Consider the following 22,348-nt stretch of genomic DNA (forward strand, 5'->3'; position numbering starts at 1 on the left):
TATTCGTCTGTAACAAAATAATAAAGTTGTGTTCGCTAAAAGTTGTGGTGCAGTTGCGTTGGATTTTCGCTATGCCACGTGTGTTTATTTAATGACAATTTTAAAAGCGCAGATATAGTCATAATACGACTTTACAGCGTGCATTTTAAATGTCATTTCTAACTCATGTCGCCCATGTCTCGACTCTCCATCTATTCTTTGGTTGGAGGGAGGTTGATTGTCTCTTTCTTTTTCTTTTTAAAGCAGTTTGAAAATATTTTCCTTAAACGGGGTTGCATATCCATGATCATTATTATTTGTGATGTCTGAAAAGCTGTGTTTCACATTGTTCACAAATCAAGACTGTCGACTGAAATTTTACTATGCAAGTCATAATCCATTTCCTTTGAAGATTTCCGTCGGCAGTTGAAGTCTTCGCAGGAGTTTTATACCGCCTCATTTACAATAAACGGTTATTATTAGATGGAAAACGTAAAAACACGTTTCTCTATGCAGGCGAGATTGGACTTTGTATTAAGCTTTTGCTCAAATTGTCAACTCTCAACACTCTCCTACTACTTTTTTATATTTTACATACAATCTGGCATATTGCTAAAAACTTTGCTATTAACATACCTGCATAACAGTCTGTTAAATGACAAGTGAACATGATCTCCCCAAAATGAATTCTCTTGACGTCTTCTTTACAACTTAAACTCCTTTATTATTCGTCTGTAACAAAATAATTAAGTTGTGTTCGCTAAAAGTTGTGGTGCAGTTGCGTTGGATTTTCGCTATACCACATGTGTTTATTTAATGACAATTTTAAAAGCCCAGATATAGTCATAATACGACTTTACAGCGTGCATTTTAAATGTCATTTCTAAACACATGTCGCCCATGTCTCGACTCTCCATCTATTCTTTGGTTGGAGGGAGTTTGATTGTCTCTTTCTTTTTCTTTTTAAGGCTGCTTGAAAATATTTTCCTTAAACGAGGTTGCATATCCATGATTATTATTATTTTTGATGTCTGAAAAGTTGTGTTTCACATTGTTCACAAATCAAGACTGTCGACTGAAATTTTACTATGCAAGTCATAATCCATTTCCTTTGAAGATTTCCGTCGGCAGTTGAAGTCTTCGCAGGAGTTTTATACCGCCTCATTTACAATAAACGGTTATTATTAGATGCAAAATGTAAAAACCCGTTTCTCTATGCAGGCGAGATTGGACTTTGTATTAAGCTTTTGCTCAAATTGTCAACTCTCAACACTCTCCTACTACTTTTTTATATTTTACATACAATCTGTCATACTGCTAAAAACTATGCTATTAACATACCTGCATAACAGTCTGACAAATGACAAGTGAACAGGATCTCCTTAAAATGCATTTTCTTGACGTCTTCTTTACAACTTCCGTTCCTTTATAGTTCGTCTATTAAAATGTAATGTTGTCTTCTTCGCTGAAATATCTGCTGAAGTTTTTTGGATTTTTGCAATACTATGTGTGTTTATTTAATGACACTGTGTAAAAGCGCAGATATGGTCACAATGCAGCGCATTTCTTTAGCGTCCCCAAACACATGTTGCCCATGTGTTGATTTCCTTTGAATCCAATTTGAATCGCGTGTGCGTGAAAATTTTCTCATTGCATTTGAGCCCGTCTCAATAACTGACAATGATAGATGTAGCGAGTAAACTGTATGTTTTGTGCCTGTGTACATGTGTGTGTGTGTGTGTAAATTAAAGGATTGGTCCATGCATATATGTATGTGGATCATGAACGCCAAATTGTATTTGCGAATGCCTTGCATTTTCAAAAGCCTTGACAACTTGAAAAAAAATCCAGGGAAAGTTACGGAAAAGATATACTAGTTATCGCACGTCTTATTGCAATATGACTTTTGAACTCTGCAACTTTAAAAGATAATAACTTAGGCGCTTAGGCAAGAAATTTGAAGAGCGAGAAAACATACGGCATATTGTAAGAGGTATATGTAGCGTGCAATATATTTTTTCGAAACACGGCATTCGAAAATATCGTTCGAAAATTCAGAGAGAAAAAAAACATTTCTCAAGCAGACAGCAGAGGAACGTTTAAAATTTTAATTTAACTTTTCTTGTAACAGTTTAGGACTAAAGCTTGTTTGGGTTGTTTAGTTTTGGACTGATGATATGATAAGAACGGTGTCCAAAAAATAATTTTGGTTTGGTAAGTAAAACTTATTTAAAACTTTTTATCTTCATGACTTTTTAACGGTTTTTAACAATTTTTTTTCTTTAACTCGGTAAATTCATCTTTCTTTCACACGAATCAAGAAAATAATCACACAAAAAAAGTTAAATCCGCCAGTTCCCATCGTTTTGTTGGATGTAGAGCAAAAAGAGTGTTGTTTTGAATTTGTAATGAAAATTTGTACTCTGAATATTCAGAAATTGCACTTTAGCTAAATGTGAAATAGATATGTACTACTTTTAATCAACAACTCGAGATATTTTTCGTGCTAATAATGGTAGAGGGAAATGGCCCAGGGACTATATATTTGTTTATTAAGACAGGGTAAGATGTTCGTGATAAAAAGGTCGAAGATGAAGACAGTCTGCTGTAAAGTAGAAGAAATCTCTCTTACCTAGGTTGCCGTTTCTCTGTAGTAAATAAATATCCTTGCTTGGTTGTGTTGGGATCTCTTTTCCTTCGTCCCGACGACTTTCTTTTTCTTTTGTGTATTACATCTTGCATCTGTTCACTTCAAGTTGTTCTCTAAAGTTAAGAAATCTCCAACATAAGAACAGGTTTAAACGAAGTAATTTGCTAAGAAGGATAGCACAAAGACATGTTTAGCGTTTCGTAACTAAAACAAAAGGATACTCTCTAGTATTTATTCTCGTTTTGAGAAATCTAAACAAAACTAGTTATATTTATAATCACAAAACGCTTTGAAACAGTTAAGTAATGTTAGAGAATTGTATTTAGAAATCTTTTGCTGTAAATAAATAGATAGACACGAGTTGTCTGTTCCTTCTTACCTACCTTGCTCACTAGAGATTTGTGCTGCTGTTGTTGCGGTGTTTCAAATGTTACATTTCTGTGAATATATTTGACGTCACTTGTAATGCACCTGACGTTTGTGAATTGGCATGACTTCTTTTTGTTCAGGTGAAAATTGACGTCAATAAACTTATTTACCAGAGTGTCTCTTTTAACTATTTATGCCACACTGATCCTCACTTGACGACTACTATTATTAGTACTAACATATTTATATCAGACATATCTGTAAATTAAACCTTCAAATTCGTAAGTGTAGAGCGTGTAAGAGGCATCCATAACATACGTACGCACCAAATTTTTAATTTTCCGATGCCACCTTCCCCTCTTTAGCACCTGTACGCTTTCGTCCTAACCCCTCCTTTAGATACGTACGCAAAATTCCTCTAACTTGCCCCTTTCTGACAAAATTTTCAGGGGAAAAACTTTGCATTTTCTTGAACACTTGCAAAAATTTCTCATTCTATGAAATCCGTACAGGAATTGAAAAAATATCCTCTATATTTCTATTGAAGACGGAATAATGGAGACGTCTTCAAAATGGTCGAAGTACGTAGGTACACACTTAAAAATTAAGCATGAAGCATTATATTATTCCGAACTGTAAATATTTTAAGCGTTTGGCTCCAAAAGGCGAAAAAAAAACTCTTTAAATGGAGAGGAGTGGTATTTCCAAAAGAAAAACATCAATTCGTTGCACAGTAACACAATAGTTTTCAATATTGATTTGAAGCCCTAAAAATGCTAACTGGATGTTCCAAATCAACCTCAACCACAGGAAAATTTCGGTTGGGGATCTTTCTCGGCCTCCGAGATTGTCAGAAAGAGAAAAGAAGTCATGGCGACGAGGTCATCAATAACTGTATTTAATTTATTTTGTTCTTTTTGATATAGTTTTGAAATTTGGCCGTCAACCTGGTTTTCTGTTCTTGTAAAATTTTGCAACATAGAGTATAGAAATACGTTTTTTTTTGGGGGGGGGGTTTGGCGGAGGGGAGGTGGGGGGCGAGACAACTCTCACAATGTCATAAGTGAAACAACAGAAATTTTTATTTATTGAAATTATGACAAGCGTTGCTTCGCAGTGAGTCAGCACTGGATATAAAAATCAAATCCTGGATGTCAAGTCCTAGTTGGCTAGACCAGGGGTTGCGTGACGCATTTTGGCTTGTATGCATGACAACTGCTGAATCAGCAAGATTTTGTAAATAAACATGGCGCAAGAAAGGGTTCGTCGTAAAGAAAAGAAAGCACACTATGGAACAGTTGTGATAACACACATAGCGCATACATTAAGTAGATACAAGTGAAGTTTAAAATTCTTTCTCTTAAAGCCCTTTTGTAACTAATCACACATGTCAGGAAGAAAGATGCGGAAGCTTTTGAAAGAGGCAGATTTCTTCCCATGGATTTTTCTAGCCTATAGGATAGATAGATATAGATAGATGTGCATATTTTACATGGCTAACCTCACAAATATCGAGGGATATACCCTGTCTATTATTTCCAGGAGGAGTCATGGCTTTGATGGGTTTTTAAGCTACGCAAACTCACTTAGGGTCAGCGCTCTGCCAGGCAACTCCCTGCCACACATTCAACAGCCAACACAGTGTGCCATCTACCCAATTTCCCTCACATTGCTTGGGTTAAACCAGGGCTATGGTAATATTCAATTGCCCATATTGAATCGCCACTAAAGGGAATCCAACCCTGGTCTCCTGCAGTACGAGAGTGATAACCACTAAACTACGGCTTTAAACTATTATTACAGAGTGTACTGTTCCTTTAAAAGTCCTAAAAAAATAACTCGAAAAGAACAAACGTGGATGCTATGTTCAGACATAGCATCCACATTTGTTTTTTTTTACTGCAAAATTCAAAATGCAATATATTTTTTTAAATAAACATATTTTGAGCCTGGTCATGTGTTTTTCATAAGCATTTCCAATATTTATTTTTTTTGCCATTAGAAATAATAATAAGAATATTTCGAGCCTGAAAAAGTACTTTTATAAGCATCCTTAAGCTTATAAAAACAACAACCAAAACGTATGTTGTACAGAGCTGTATGAATACAGAAATATAATTGTTAGCATAATATGTGAATTTAGCTACATTTTTATGTGTTTGGAACCCTATAGGAAATTACTAAGGTAGACAAAACACCAGATTTATGTAAATGTTTCTTTGTCTATCAACAAGGGCTAACAAATGGGAATAATTTGGGCAAATTTAAAATCGCGTGGAAGCTTTTGGATGAAAGTAAGCTAGGAATTTTATTTAAAAATTGCCCTTGCATATGCAGGAAATTGTGGCTTATCAGCACCCTCATGTTTTATCAAATCGTCTTTATATACAGTACAGTCTGAATGTAATCTACCGCGGACGCAAAACTCGCATGAATAGTTACACAGAACAATAACATTGCGATGGCTTTTGTTTTTTTAAGCAAATAATTGCCTCGCTGATAAACAATGACCCACGCGATTGATTGTTTAATCACAATAGGTTGCAAGAATAATTTTAGCAATCTATTTTGCGCAAACTCTTTTGAAAATTTTTAATTGCAGTAATTAAGCGTTTTTTTAGATCGCATTTTAAAAGTTTATAAACGAAAAGCGGCGATAGAAATGTTTTTTAAATCGCATTTTAGAGAATGAAGTATTTCCAGCTTTAATGATGTACAACAGTGGCTTGTTAGAGATAGTTGAGAACTTTTGTTACCTAGGTGATATGTTAGGCAGGGAAGGGGTGTTGGAAGAAGTGTTACTTGCAGGATAGGTTCTGCTTGGAAAAAGTTCAGAGAGTTACTTCCTTTGTTGACTAGCAGAGTCCTGTCAATTGAGGTAAAAGGAAGGTTGTATGAGGCCTGTGTAAGAAGTGTTATGTTGTACGGTAGTGAGACATGGGCAGTGAAGCAGGAAGATCTTGACTGTTTAGAAAGGAATGATATGAGAATGGTTAGGTGGATGTGTAACGCCAGTCTGAGAGACAGAAAGAGTTCAGATAAGCTAAGAAGCAGGCTAAGTCTCCATAGAATTGAAGATGTTATCCAGATAAGAAGATTGAATTGGCTGGGGCACTTGGAAAGAATGGAGGAGGATAATTGGGTAAGAAAGTGTAGAGACTTGAGAGTTCCTGGAGCAAAGCCCAGAGGCAGACCGAGAAACACTTGGCAGGAGGTTATAAGGACAGACTTGATACAGAGGAAGTTGAGTTTAGATCTAACACAGTCTAGATCAGATTGGAAGAGGGTCATTAATATACCCCGTCCAACCCATACTAGCATGGAAAACGGACATTAGGCCGAGAATGATGATGATGATGATGATGATTTTAAAAGTTTATAAACGAAAAGCCGCAATAGAAATGCTCTTTTAGATCGCATTTTAAAAGTTTATTAAGGAAAAGCGGCGATAGAAATGTTTTTTTAAATCGCATTTTAAAAGTTTAAAAACGAAAAGCGGCATTTAATAGTTGTGAAAAATGCTTCACGTATGTTTCTTAGATTAAACGCACTGGAATCTTTTTAAGTAATTAAATCAACAATACATTCTCGCGCAATGTATTATAAAATTTTGCGAAAGATTTTTATTATTTAATTACTTTACGCTAATACTTACGGGAATAGCTTATCAATACATTTACACAATGCATCTCGCTATTACAAAAAATATAATTGCGCCGATATTTCTTTGCGAGCGCATTGTTTTTTAACACACAAATATAAACTAGCAAAACCCTTAAGGGATTTAATTATAACAAAAGACAAACGACTGCCATCCTCTACGCAAAGGTGTGATATTAGAGTGTACGCGGTAGATTACATTCAGACTGTACTGTATATACCACTCATTTTGCTTAAAAGTTGCTTGTTTTCTTTTAAAAAAAAGTATATTAGGAAAGATCGACCTGCAAGACTGCTATCGAAAATATATAATTGCACATTCTGAAGGCTTTGCAAAAATGAGTGAGTAGGTTGGTTGGCCAAATTTCTGATGTGTAAAAGTTAATTTGTAAAAAAGCAAAGCAAAAAAGCAACATGGGCAGTAACATTCAAGATAAGAGAAAAAAGTGACACCAAGATAGTGTTCTAAACTTTTATGTTACTTGCGAATCTTATACTTCTTTTTTTTTCCATTTTTCTCAACTCACGCTTTTCCAAGGTCGATGGGTCAACCAGAGAATATGAACATAACATATTTTCTATTAGCATCCTAACAATAACAAAGAAAAATATTTGATTTCCTCTGGTTAAAAAATTATGCACAGTAATCCCAACTGTTTTGATTTGAGCAGGATTGTCCTGGAAGTTTGACTAGACTTTCTAGCCAAGGTGTTTCTTGAAGGTCTCTCTATGCCCAATATCCTTACTACATCAACCACACACAAATACTTCTAGGGAACTTGAAATAAGGTTTTCAAATGAGTATTGCAAATTAAAGAATGCCACATTTGTCAACTGAAGTTTCCATACAAATTTGAATCAACAACAGCAATCATTGTTTTATTTTCAGTATCCTGGTTTCTAAAACTTTGGGGTTGAAATCTGTGGTCATATGACACTTTTAAACCAATTGCAGGTCAGCATTTATTAGAGCAGCCACTATATCATATTTTCAGTCAGCATAAGTCAAAGCTAAGTTATTTAAAGCTTACCTCCCATAAAGAAATGTCTTTCATGTGCCATGAAAATAACGAAACTAGTTTAACCGGCTAAAAAAACAATTAATTTACATTTCTTTTTTAATTACCTTGATTGCTTCTAAAGATTTCAGACAAAGAAGTTGTACTATTTATCCACAATATCATTATTAAATATGTATAGGGTTATTTATTTCTAGCTGTTTCTGTTTTATTTAGTCAAAGCAAACAATGGAGAATGATACATCTAATACTGTGTTCCCTTTGAATGAATTAAAGTGGCAAGCCATGCTTGATCAAATAAAGGATTGTCATCCAGATGGAGAAAGTATCATTGCTAATACTACAAATTTAATCAACGAAAACAAGGAAGGCGAATTTCCAATTCCAAAACAACCAGTGTTTACATCATTGCAAAGTGTGTCCGAGAAGGTTAAGATGGTCCAAAGATATTTGAATCAGTTACAGTACAATCACACTGGAACACAGTTTTTTGAAGTTAAAATGAATCGTCCCATCACAAGACTCTATGAGACAGCAAAAGACATTATCAAATACTCTCTTCCCATTAAATGCTTAGAGGCAGTAATTGTTTCTTTATATTTGACTTCTTGTATGAATGGACTTACTCGTTTTACCATCCGATTTAAATCCAAATTTTCAAGCAAGACACACAGACATATTGTTCTTGGCATTTATTACGACTCCAAGTATGGTGCACTAGGTTTAAGCAGACGGAAGACACTTATGTATAAACCACTGAAGTACAAATCTTTGTACGAACTTATTGTGGATTTTAAAGATAGTTATAGAGATTGTTACCACGAGTTGAGAAAGGTTAAAATCAGTCCATCTATATCTAACGATTTACATTCCTGTGATCATATAATGTGGAACTTCTTTGTTGTGCCAGTTGGTAAACTTGATAAAGAGGAAATAAAAAGTGTCTTAGAAAAATATTCAAGAGAACTTAGAGTTAGAGCGATGTAGTGCATTCATATTTGCAGCAATAAATGTCCTACTCTTGTCATACCCATCATATTTCATGTTATTTTATTGTAAATATGTACTTAAAAGTAGAGGTATTAAAATATCAAGAACATGACTATAAAAAATCACGAAACGAAAACACGAAAGTGACAACTTCGTCATCAGGGTATCTTGCTCTTTTAGTGACAAGGTTGCGAAGATGTAGGAGTGTCGGGCTAGAAAGGGTGACTAAAGAAGGTTTTTTTGTTTTTGTTTTTTGATAAGAAACCAAGTTAAAGGTTAAACGGTTCTCAACTTTCTAAAGGTTTGTTCTAAAAAAATTTTAGCTTCCAATCTCGCCCTCAGAACTTCTTAATGTTTTTACACCTCGGGAGAAAATTTTTGTACAGATGTAAAAAAAACTTAGGTTTAGCAGCTTCTTACTGATCTATATAGGAAAAACAGACATACAATTTAGAAAAAATCCTCGCAATAAGTAATTTTCATTCCAACAAATAATTTTCATTGGGGGCATGCATATCAATTTCGTGATAAAACTCCTTTAACTTGCTTATTTGACGCCAATATCGTCCCTAAAGCTTCTTTTCGCTTTCTAACACGAGTCCTGCCAAATGTCTTTTGATGTTGTCTAAGTTGCGATCTTTTCTGTTCTCCTACAAGATTTTTTTGTTGCGTTTAAGCGTTTTCTATTTTTAATCAAACTTTCCTCAAATTCAGTATTTTGATCTCTGCTTCCTCCTATGTGACTTTTTTATTTAGGCGCTAAAGAGAAATTGTCTAATGCCAAAGCAAAACATTTTTTCTCCAAAACTATGTCACCCACAAATCAAAGCAATTGTTTTAAAATTCACGAAGATCAAATTGCTAGTACATGAGTCGAATATTTTATTCTGTCGGCGACTCTTACTACATTTGCTTTTATTAAAATTATCTTTTTTTAATATACACGTTTTTAAGCATGAATGTTTCTTAACTTGAAAGCAGATTTTCTAAAGATTTATGAGGTCAACTCTTCTCAGCCTCAAGTCAAGAGGTTTCTTATAAAAAAGATGTGTGGTGGTTACCTACGAACCACGTTGATAAAATGAATCATTACTGAAGGCCAATCCCTCAAGCGATCAAAACCGAAGTGGCACACTGTACATAAGAATAGTATATATTTCCAGCCTTGATATGCTTATAAAGAACTCTTACTTTAAGGCTTTAGTCACAAAATATGTTCAATGTTGGTCAACATTTTTTGTGTTAACGCTAGATTGCTACATTTTTGCAAACATTTAAATTTTCATACCTTTTCAAAACTATTGCACGTGAAGAAATGGTATTCGTTTTCTAAGAAATCGAGTCATGTTTAGCAAAAAAAGCTGAATCGAAAGTGTTCGCGGCGCCCGTAGTAGTTTTTTTTTCTTTGGCAGTTTTTACCATAATGCTGTATTATATTATACGCTCTTTTAGCTTTTGTTAAGCTGCAGGGAGGGTCAAGAATGTACGGAACAAAACTACGAAAAAAAAGTTTTAATTCCCTTGCGCTTTTAAAACTGCTAAAAATGCAGAATTTTACATAAGAGTTGCGTTTAAATCGCGATTTTCCATACAAAGTCCAGGCTATCTTAAAGTGTGTTTTGTCCTAGTAGCAATATTCAAGTAAAAAAATTAAAAATATTGTAACGTTGTGTACAGCCCAATGCCAATATATTTAGTCAACTGATTACAACAAATTCAAAACACAGCGGCCCGATAATATGCACATTTAATGGATTGTCTTTTAGCCTTTACTGTGTTTAGGTCATTGATGTTCCTTGCGTGTCCCACAAACATTTTTTATTGTTTTGTTCCTTTTGATCTCTGTCTATTGTTTTTTCAAAATCTTATTTGGACTTATTTTAGAAACTTTATATGCATATACTCTTTAATACTTAAAATATTTTTAGTTTTGGCTTTTGGAAAAAAACATTATGAAAAAACCATTATGGACCCGACTAAGTGTTAAATAAAACTAGAAAAAAATGAAATAGTAAATAAGATAATAAATGAAATAATAAATAAATAAATTATAAATACATATTTTCCCCGTTTTGAAATATTTTTCTTGATTTTTTCATTATAACAAAAATAAATTATCTTTCTGTTAGTTCGGAAATCGCATTGCTAAATGTTGTAGTTTTCGTTTTAAGTTAGTAATTGTGGTGCAACAGTTGTTGTATATCATCCATCGTCCCTTACGACGATTGATTTACAAACTGTTGCTCGACACACTTTTCTAAGCTAGTATAATGTCATCGGATACCGTTACTGACATAAAAGAAACAAAGCTTGCAGGACAAAAATAGTTTTCACAAAAATATAAAAGAACATAAAATTCGAAGAAGAACAACAAAAGCGGAAAACAACGCTAAAGCAGGAATTTTTCAGTTACAATTTGTTTACATGCACTATTCTTCATACAAAAAGTAAGAGAACATAGTTATCAAAAAAGGGAGTTCGTAAAATATGCAAAAAATAAAACAAGAGAATGGAAAAGCATCATGCACATACACTTCGTCCTCGTCCCCAGGATTTCGCGGCCCCTGAGCTAGTACTACGTCCGTCTGTCGAAGCTCGATCCTCGAACCGTAGCGTGTTTTGATATGAGGGTGAAACGAGGGGATAGAGGTTGGCAGACAACTTTATCCCCTATCCAATTACATTGTATAAAAGTATTTGTTACTGCCTGAATACTGGAACAACAAAATCAGTGACGACATCTTCTCAAAATTTTGCAGTGACAAAAGCAGAACAATACCATAATATAATACTTGAATCAATCTCGTTTTATGACCTGTATTTTCTACTCTCAACCGCAGGAAAGGGGTTTCTTTGAAGAAACCCTAAGATTAATACTGGTTACTTCTTTTTATTTCATGTGAATTTTTCTTCTTGTAGAACTATTACTTTTAATATTCTTTAATGGCTTATTATCAATTCTTGCGTGTTTTTCATTGGTCCCCACAGAGTCGGACGCAGGGTTTTGGGACCATGTTTTTACAAAACAAACAAACAAAGAAAACATACACAAACAAACAAACTATTAAAAAAAAATCGGCGGGAAAGTTCTGGTGCGAAAGTTTTTTATCTTTGGACATCTCTGGCCTAGCAAATAAATATGAAGTATCCACACTCAATGCGTAGCTAGTCAACCTGATAGAAAATACTAACACACGTTCCTATTTTCTTAAAAACCTGTAGCTATGATTTTTTAGTGCTTTATATGCACTTAGCTATAGCTAGCATTTTAACAAATATTTTAAAGTCGGTGAAAATTAACACATTTAGGTAGTTATACATATTTCCTTAACCTGACCAAACTTATTTAATTTCATGTCTTTTAGCTTTTGCCTGCCCTTTGAGTAAGAAAATTATAGCCCACATAGGTAGCTTTATATGTTTCAACATAAGAGTTGAGATTCTTTCTTTAAATTTTCTAAGTAGTAAGCTCAATGTTTTGACACATGACTTGTAAAATGAAATATTGGAGGCTTTGAGCTATATCATGTATTTTCCTTCAGTAGATTCTCCTAAAAGTGTAATATGCATTTGCGAAATGGGTGTTTGGTCATTCAAAGAAAAGAAAAATTTGGCACCAAGATTGTGTTCAGAATCTTTGAATATATTCATGGGTTATGTTATTTATTTATTCTTAATACCATAAGTGGATCAGTTGAAAGATGTGGCCATAACATAATTTTGATGGCAGCAAATACACTAAATTGCGATATCACAAGGACCTTTCTCTTTAATCGAAAAACCAAATGATCTAAAACTCGTAATCATTAATTCACTCTTAGAATGATCATTTCTTTAGGACATATAAGAACTTAGCTAGTAATAACAAAATGTATCAGTTTCAGGATCTGAAATAAAATTAATAATTAGTTCATCAGAAAAAGCACCAATGGGTGAACAACCCTTGCATTTCATCTCACAATTAACCTCCACACTCAGCAATTGCTGAAGTAAATGCTGAGGTGATTCTTGTTTGTCTCAGCAATTCTTTGCGGAGGTACTTCTTTAGTTAAATTTTATTCAATAACACTCCTGGACTTTTTATTATATACAATATAATGCTTTATATCTTGGTTATTGGAAAGAAGCTCTTGCTTAATTTATATTGAGAAGCTTTTGCTTATGATTCGTTTTTGGCAATTCACACAACAGTGGCAAAAAATTACCTCACTTAAATTTTGCAACCCTTAATTGCGAATCAGATAATAAAAATATTTCAACTTTGTTTGACTAGATCTAAGTAATTAACACATTTCATTTCCAATTTACCATTCTTTCGGGTATCAGAGAAAAATGAAGTTGAGACTGAGAAGACCAGGGACAACTGGTACTTGTGTTTGTGGATCACAAGTTTTAAATGCCCCACTTGTCTCCAACATGAAAAAATATAAAAAGCTCTGAGAATTAAAAAAAAATAACCACACAAAGATACTGTGGAAATAATTGTGGCATATTAACAACCACTAGGCATCATTTCCCCCTTGTTTAGGCCTTTGTTTCATTGGAATTACAATTGCTAGCAGGCCTTTTCAGGAAAATTTTAATATGTGTGTGCCAAAAAGCACGCCTCAAGTATTTTAGGTGTGTTTTTGGGTGTGCTGCACTGGTTAACTTCTTATAAAATTTGTCATTTTGCAGGTGCTATCAATAGCACGCCTAAGCCATTTTCCGTGTGTGTGGAGGTGTGCGCATGCTATTGCACGCCTCTCCTGAAAAGGCCTGCGCTAGAAAGTGACATAGTAAAAAAACTATTTTTCGGGAGCTGATTTATGTCGGTATTTTTTTTGATTAGGCACTTTTTGCTAAATTGTGAGGACTAGGTGAAAAACTTTTCGAATTCATGAATTCACAGGTTTTTATGCTCATGAGAAAATAATTTATAGTAAAATATTTTTGTCAACGTGAATCATCTGATAATGGTCAGAGTTTCATGGTCCTTCAATTATACAGTCGTAAAGATAAAAATTAGTTTATTGTCACAGATGTGCTTCGGTTATGAAATTTATTGGCAGTTTTTTTAAAGAAAAAAAAGGAAAATTGTAAAATATTTGAACAATCTAGCTAAAGTTCAAAGTTTTAAAGATATAATTCAGAAATTTTGCTTGTAATTAGTTTCATTGACTCATGTCAACAAAATTTTTGTCTGTCATTTTTGTTAGAGGTTATCCTTCGGCATACTAAAAAACGGCAGACTATATGTTGTTGCCTAAAGTTGTATCTTCACTAGGCAACTTTTCGGCTTTCCATGTCTTTAGACGCTGGAGACTTTAAATTGTCTCAACATTACTTAAGCTTTGAAACAGTTTCACTGTTAAAGCTTCTAAGCTTTTTTGTATACAGTTTAATTAACTTTTTAATCTAAGGCTGGCTTGTTGCTTCATGAAATTTAAGCCTCGTGTTGCTTATAAAGTGTTGCTTATAAAGTTTTGCGTAAAGAAAGCATGCACTGGTATTTTTAATTTATGTTTTAACTTTAGAGTGTTACTAAAAGAATATGGCCACAATAGCTGAAAATACAACCTCCACGATCACAGATACATCTAAAAAACTTGTTTCACCACAACGTGATGTTAAAAACAAGGAGAACATAAAACCATGTAAAAGAAAAGAAAGAGATGATTCACATGATGAATACCAATATTTAGACTTGATCAATCAAATTATTAAAACTGGTAATGTCAAAGGTGACAGAACAGGTGTGACTATTATTCTTGTTAAAAGTAACAAAACCCTCAAAATTGTAAAAAGAAAATAATCTTGGTTTTGACAACTGTTCCGTTTGCAAATTCTTGTACAGAACATGATGCTCAAAAATAGTTTGTTTCCTGTTTCCATATTGGCTAAAAAATGTAACCAGGAGGTCAGAATAACTTTTTTTTGCCAATTTTACTACCTTAAAACTTTAAATTGTCTAACATTTTTATGTTTATTTGCAAGTGTAAGCATTTCCTGAAAGTAAGAAATTCTGATGTGCAAAGTTAGATAAGCTGAAAACATTTGCACATGATTGTGACTGTGTTTTATATGGAAAAAATACCATTCAAAGCAGATTTTTATGGATGGCCATTTGTATTTAAAAGTTTGTTTATTATTCATTGATAGTTTTTTTATGAAATGTTTTTTGCAATGCCATTTTGGCAACACCTTACCTTATTTCTCCCTCCCTGTCCACTCTCCAGGAAAGTTGTATTGTGCTTGAAATTGATTTTTGACTTTATGGAATTGCTTATTGACAACTAAACCTGGTCTCTACATACCATTGTCAAAGTTCTAAACACAACACAGTTCTTGATGATGAACAGAGTTATAAAAACAGATAGCTTTATCATGAGTTAGGAATTTTCTCAATGCAACCTCTCTAAAATAATAATTGTTCCCATGATTTAAAAGTTAAAATCAGAAAGGTAACAGAAAATGGGGAAAATATAAAAAGGCAAAGCTACAATGTTAAGTTATATTTTGTTTAAATATTGTAGGCACTGGCACTATTTCTATTTTTGGTGCACAAATGAGATTTAATCTTCGTGAATCATTCCCACTGCTCACAACAAAGCGTGTCTTTTGGAGAGGTGTGGCAGAAGAATTGCTGTGGTTTATAAAAGGGTCTACTGATGGTCATATCTTGACAAATAAAAATATTCACATTTGGGATGCAAATGGTTCAAGAGAATTTCTTGACAAACAGAGTATGTATATGTTTATTCATTAGTTTTGTTGTTATGAAATACACTCTTTTATTAATGTAACCTTTATAAGCATAGGCTGGGTAGTCCATAAATGTAAGCATTGAAGCCTAATGTTGCTTCTAAAAATATACACTATACTTGTAAAGAGTGTAATGAATTAACACTAAAATACCAGGAATTTCACCTTGAACATAGCAAGATGTAAATCTAGCCTTAATGTAAAATGTTTTACATATCTTCATTGGTGTTTACGGGTATTATTGTACACCTTTAATTAATTTCCCAAAATTAGTTTTCTAAAACTTTAATAATTCAGGCTTTTTCAGGAGAGGTGTGTGATAGCATGCAACACCTCCACACACCCATCCTGTGTGTTTGTAAACAGGACATTTGAAATAAACATGGCTGCAAGGTTACAGTGAGTACACAGTTTGCATATCCGTGATTTAAAAAAAAAACATCCGAATATCACGCAGCATTTCAGTTTGAAATTTCGTTTTGGTCATGTAAAGTCTATCTACTTTTTTAACATATTTTGTAAGTTTCGGAACGATATGTATTAAACAATAATGTTGGTTACTTGGGGGAAATCTAAAGATGACTCGTTTAGGGTAAAGAATGTCTGTATAGTATAAAGTACTCCTTGTGAAGGTAAAACAAGTAAGATACAAACAACATGCTTTTATACTAAGTTGTACTGCATGATACCAACATCATAAGCTGGTCAAAGTTAACAGTATTTATGCGACAAGAATTTCTTTGAACATAGATTTGCATGATCGTGAAGTTGGAGACCTTGGTCCAATATATGGCTTTCAGTGGCGCCATTTTGGGGCCACATACAAAGATAAATATGCAGATTACACTGGCCAAGGTGTTGATCAACTTGCTAATATTATACATACAATAAAAACAAATCCTAATGATAGAAGAATGATAATGGCTGCCTGGAATCCTGCAGGTAAGATAACAAGAATACTACATATAGATACATCAAATTCGAATTATCAAAAGATGGTGTTACATTTTCTGCGGGGGTGGAGAAATTGTTGGCTAAAAAGGGGGTGGGACTATCTTAATAGGAGGCGATTTCTAAAAAAGAGATGGAAAGAGAAAAAAGCGAAATTAGCTTTAAAAGTGGGAAATTGTGACTCCTTAACGAACCCCTTTGCGTAAATTTGAACTTATTTTATGTTTGTACAAACAGCTTTCCCAACTGGCTTGTTTCTATGTAAATATATGTCTCAAACAGATATTTGTTATGATAGATATCCCCAAAATGGCGTTACCGCCCTGTCATTCATTCTGTCAGTTTTACGTTGCAAATGGAGAAGTGTCATGTCAAATGTATCAACGCTCATGTGATATGGTAAGATGCTTGAAATGAACTCCCATCTTAAATTTCAACTTATGCAGAGTGTTCTTTAGACGGTGTTCACACTATGTGAATAAATATTACACATTGTTCACTCTACTACTGAAAGAAAAAAATACATAATGGATTTAACTGGCCTAGACTTGTTGTTCCTACTGATATTTTGCTTCATATAAGGAAATAATTTATTCTACCAAATAAGGACCTTAAAAACGTGAATCTATTTCGCCATGCAAGGATATACGCTACAATTATGATTGGGATAAAATTGCTTAGAAAACACTATGAAAATATTTTGCGCATAGCATGTCGCTTATTTAAAAGGTTGCATTAAGGTATATACAGTAGTTTATTTCAGACCGACCCCTAAGTCGGAATTATTTCAGAAGATTGCAAAAAAGTAAATTTCTTAAATATAAAACTATCATTCGAGTTATATTCTTAACTTGCAATTTAGGGTCTTGGAGTTCCATTTAACATTGCAAGTTATGCTCTGCTGACATGTATGGTTGCACATGTGTGTGAATTGAAGGTACGTCCATTTATTAAAGCCTTAAATATTTACCAGTTCCTAAAACTTCGAAAACGTTGAAATATGTCAGTTCCTTGATATCTTAATTTTAAGTAGAAATCTGTTTGCGTATACATTTAGCCTGGAGATTTTATTCACTGTTTGGGTGATGCGCATGTTTACAGTAACCACGTTGAAGCCTTAAAAACTCAGGTACTCTCTTTCTCTGTAATAATAGCCGTATTCTGTCCTTTTTGGCACAAAATGGTACATCAAATAGCGAGACTTATTAGAATATAAAGGACGGGCGAGCCCGGGGATTTATCCACGGGCCACCAACTAGTTCTACAAAAATGTACAAGCAAGTTTTTGTGGCTGAAAAATATTAGAATTTTGCATAGACTTTTCCCGCGTGCAGTGCAGTGATTCTCAGTTTGAATAAAAAATTGGAATGGAAATTCACGTTTGGAATAGGCGGAAATATAAAACGCTTAATCATTTTAGTGCTAAGTAGTTTCTGCCTACCTTAATTACCCAGTGCTCGCGCACCTACCTTGTGCGAAAAGTTCTTGCATTATGAGATATATGTGTAATTTTTATGTACATTCTTTTAGATCGAGCGGACACCTCGCCCGTTTCCGACACTTACGTTTAAACGCAAAATCACAAATATCGACGACTTTACGTTCGATGATTTTCAATTGGACGATTATAAGCCCCATCCTAAAATCAAAATGGATATGGCTGTTTGAAACGAAAAAGTACGAACGTAAAATGCTGTGCAATCATCGCATATGTGTAATGTGATACTAAATAAAGTGCGTGCAAACATGATGTAAGAAAGTCTGGACTGTAAAAAGTTTGATTTAATACACGATGTGTTTAGTTGTGGTCATTACATGGTCTTGTTGTTTTTATATGTACGTAGTTAAAATGATAAATATCGGTGAGTCGACAAAAAAAGTTTGAAAAGTATTTGTTGAGGGGACAACCTATTCGTATATGTAGAAAAAAGGTTAACGTAAATGCTGTGATCTAACTTTGGTGAGCGTATTTCATATTTGGTAATTCAAAAATACCGTAAATGATCGAATAAGCCCCCCGGTGTAAAAGTAATAAAACCAAACACTAATCGATCTCAATATCAGTATCGCCTTCTTCGTCCTCTTACGATCGTCTCTAAGAGAGCCGCATCAATCATTTTCTTGGTATCTGGGATAAATAGGTTGTCTTCCGTCTTATTTACCAGTTTTATTTGCTCATTAAGCATTGCAAAACCAGTCTAACAAGGAGGCTGATGCCCTTTAAAACGATTGTTCTGTTTATCCTTAATCACATAAGTTGCCGGTCTTAAGCCATACGTTTTGGACGATTTACGTTTTAATTTAGCTGGCAGCTTCTTCCAGGAATCAAGAATCCAAATAACAATTGTGCTGCGAGGCGGAGGTTTCAAATTCCCCTCATCGATTTCTTGATGAGTTCCTACGGTTTCAAGCCATTCATCGTATTTCTCTGTGCAATATCTTTTAAACGGTGTGTTCCAACTACCATCCGGCGCCTGGAAATATATAGTGCAAACTCCAAGGATCAAGACGGTGTCAGTCTTTCTGGCTTTAAAGGATGCTCCAGCAACTGTCATATGAGACTCGATGTATCCCAAGCTAACAATCTGCGTTTGAAGTTGAACTGTCCGAGAACAGTATTTGTCCAACTAACTGTTAGTTTGGTATTCATCCATCCGTTTGTCGATGTAGCTATTATGCACCTATTTCCATACTATTTCTTCATTATTTCAACATCACGTTTTCCTCCCTTGAATACAATGAAGGGCTTCAGTTTTGTTCCATAACCTTTCGCAGCCAGTCCAACGGTTACACGACATTTTCCGTGTCCAGTTGTCTTCATACTAACTGTTTTTGTTTTTTTAAACATCTACTGGTGTGTTTGACACCATATCCGCCCAAATAGGTTCATCAAATTCTATACATGTTTTTTTTTTATATAAGCATGACATTTATAAGCATCTGTAGGCTTAAATTTGTTCATTTTTTAAGCATATGCTAAGCATTATGTGAAGCCTGAGAAAGTGTTGTGAAGAGTTTTTATGTTTTTTTTATTTCATAAGCAGTTTTTCTTTTTATTCTTTATGTCTGAATTAACCAGTATGTAGTGAGATTTAAGTTGTAATTCCTGTGTTTAAAATTCAAATTCAATATTTGTTTTCAAATAAGCATATTTTGAGCCTGATCATGTGTTTTTCATAAGCATATTCCAATATGTTTTTCCCATTAAGCATAACCTAGGCATATATTTAGCCTAAGTAAGTATAACATGTAATACCATCTGGTTAGTATGAATATTTCAATCGTAATCTTTCCACTCGTAATATGTACCACACAATTTTAGCTACTACAAAATACTACAAGATCGGGATCTTTCTGTGCAACGGTAAGTTATTTCGTTTCATAAATTTAAAAAGCCAACCATTTGCAGCTTCAAATTTTTTGTCATAGCGACCTGGATCTTCTCATTTCAAATCTCCACAGATAATAATTGCTTTTTTTCAGATAAGTTTCCTTGACACACGAAGCATCTTCATCCGACGTTCGACAATCTTTCTAGTACTTTTTTCTTCATTTCATCGCTTAAAGATTTTCTGCCAGCACCTTGTAAACGTTCTCCTTTCTTTCTACTAACTGACTTTAAAAATACTTGTAAGTAATCCTGTTTTTTTCTTCCAATTACAAATGCAATTGCTGTGAACTTTATATTTCACCGCAGCAGCCCCAATTGATTTTTTCCACAAATTCAACAACCTTAGTTTGAAATTAATCGTATAAGAATTTATATTCTCCTTTATGGGAAGCTGTTGCTGGCTCTTATAGTTCCATTTTTGCAAACAAAACATTAAAATTACTTAAATTCGACTTCTCAGAGCGAGAACGATAAAATTATAGCGTTAGTTTCATTTGTCAAGACGAATAAAACTTTCAATGATGTCTAAGGCATTATTAGTGTCGTATGAAATGAATTTTAAAATTGAGTTCCAGACAGCTATTTGTAGACATCCTATTTATAAAGACGCTTGGGCAACACATATTGGACAAAAATAATATACAAAACAGACACCCGAGAAGAAGCAATCTAATATAATAAGAATACCATTGGTATTTTTAAATCAACCGATATAGTTAAAACTACTACACTAAATTTCTCGTTTACTTACAAACTTTTTAAACGCAGCCCCTGAAACAAACTCAGAGCATTTGTGGTTGGAAAGAAAAAGGTCGGACTTGTTGTTCCAGCAAAGTATGTTGCTTTGACAGGATTTGGATATGTGTTTTTCGACAAGTTGACCGAAAAAAAACCCTAACTTTGAATAGGGTGCTATAACCACGAGTGTTATTAATACATCAACTTGCTTCCCTATCAACTATTGTGTAATTACTGTGAATTCGAATGAATGAGGGCTTAATTGATCATTTAGGGCATACCTTGTTTTCGGAAGGAAAGAATTTGTATGTGGATATTTACATATACGTTTCTTTGCCTGCTAATTCAGAAGTCAGAAGAAAGTTGGGTAATTTGTTAGATGAAAGTAACTCTGCGGCATCAACGTCTTTACTTTGCACCCGCCGTTTCTAGGAACTTCAGAATTGCATTTTTGGAACTATCATGAGAAATCTCTATTTGTGTATACTGATATGAATATATGTAAAATTATCGCTTGTAGAGATGACTTATAGTTTTCTTGAGTTATAGTGAGGGTGTGATCAAAGGTTGCAACTTTTTGTCCTCCACTGCATGTACTTTAAAGGCAGTGTTATGAGCCCATTGGAGCCACCTACTGACTTCGAATCAGCTAGTGAGATAGTTATGTAACATACCTTAAGCAGAAAAACGTTGGCATAAGTTTAATTTAGCTATTGGCTAAAATGGATTTCATTTTGCGTATTAAAAATTTAGCTAAATTGGGCGACTGGTGGAAAATAGTATTATTACGTTACAAAATCGTTACATAGTAAAAGAGCTTTATCATTTAAAAGCTTTATTCATATTTCGATGAAAGCATTGCGCTTTTTAATTTTTGAAAGGATTGGATTAATATTGTTTGTGTTTTTTAATGCGCATGGTTTATTATTTAAAATTTTCTAGGGCGGATTTAATTTATCACCAAATTTCTCCTAGTTAGACTTCGATGCGCGTACCTACCTATAAGTCAAAACCACCATGCAAGCATAGGAATTGCCCAGTAAAGAAAAGGCATGTTGTAACGCGATAATAAGGATGGGTAGAACATCTATGATTTATAGGCCGTCCTCCCTTAGATTTAATTTTTGAGAAATTTGATGCACTGCCTTCTTTCCATTTTACTGGGCATTTTGATGTTTTTTTGCCCCGCAAGTTACAATTTTGCATTGTGCAGTAGCATTTATTACAAAATTTTGGTGGATGTATTTTGTTTACATCTTGCTTAAAGTCCTCCTGAAATGCTGACTGAAGGCCAGAAAGGTTTTCCTTCACAAGATAGGAAACTCTTCCATTCAAAATATTTTCACATATGCGACAAAGTTTGGTTAGATCTGTATGTTCTGCCATTCTATAGCTATAATTATTCTAAAAAATAATATTATGTAACCAGTTTAATTGTTAGCCTTTCCAATTTTATTGTTTAACTTAGTCAAAAGCTTTTTGGAAACATAAAGTTTCACATTTCATGACCAAAGCTTTTTATCCTGTCTGTGACACCATTTTGAAAATTTGAGTTTTTTCAGAATATTTTTCAGAAAAAAACTGAAAGCAGTATGAAAATTTAAAAAATAGAAAGTATAATCCTTGGGCTTTCGAAACATATAAGTTTGATTAGGTGAAAATTTCTACATAACGTTATTGCCGACCTGTTAGCTAGGTCACTTTTTGACTTGACATTTACCGTCTCGTCTTACTTACGTTTGTTGCGCTTGGAAACGACAACAAAATTGTTTTTTGTTTTTCCACAACATCTGAAGACCTTAGATGCTAGTTTTTTTGTTTCGAGTTTCAATATATTGAAACATAAATTTTTTTGAA

At 33.9% G+C, this 22,348-nt stretch overlaps 2 protein-coding genes across 2 annotated transcripts; both read left to right on the forward strand.

The window, feature by feature from the left end:
• The first annotated feature begins 829 nt into the window (after positions 1-829).
• LOC130612033 (tubulinyl-Tyr carboxypeptidase 1-like) lies at positions 830-8,713 on the forward strand. Its single transcript, XM_057433319.1, has 2 exons — positions 830-2,193; positions 7,894-8,713. The coding sequence occupies exon 2, from the start codon at positions 7,906-7,908 to the stop codon at positions 8,662-8,664; it is 759 nt and encodes a 252-aa protein (XP_057289302.1). The 5' UTR covers positions 830-2,193; positions 7,894-7,905; the 3' UTR covers positions 8,665-8,713.
• A 3,057-nt stretch (positions 8,714-11,770) lies between these two features.
• Positions 11,771-18,176, forward strand: LOC130612032 (thymidylate synthase-like). Its single transcript, XM_057433318.1, has 8 exons — positions 11,771-11,976; positions 14,184-14,402; positions 15,183-15,392; positions 16,162-16,353; positions 16,661-16,761; positions 17,225-17,299; positions 17,420-17,491; positions 17,893-18,176. The coding sequence occupies exons 2-8, from the start codon at positions 14,201-14,203 to the stop codon at positions 18,028-18,030; spliced, it is 990 nt and encodes a 329-aa protein (XP_057289301.1). The 5' UTR covers positions 11,771-11,976; positions 14,184-14,200; the 3' UTR covers positions 18,031-18,176.
• The last annotated feature ends 4,172 nt before the right edge of the window (positions 18,177-22,348 follow it).

Source organism: Hydractinia symbiolongicarpus, chromosome 10 (assembly GCF_029227915.1).
Source record: "Hydractinia symbiolongicarpus strain clone_291-10 chromosome 10, HSymV2.1, whole genome shotgun sequence".
In the NCBI taxonomy this organism is placed as follows: Eukaryota; Metazoa; Cnidaria; class Hydrozoa; order Anthoathecata; family Hydractiniidae; genus Hydractinia; species Hydractinia symbiolongicarpus.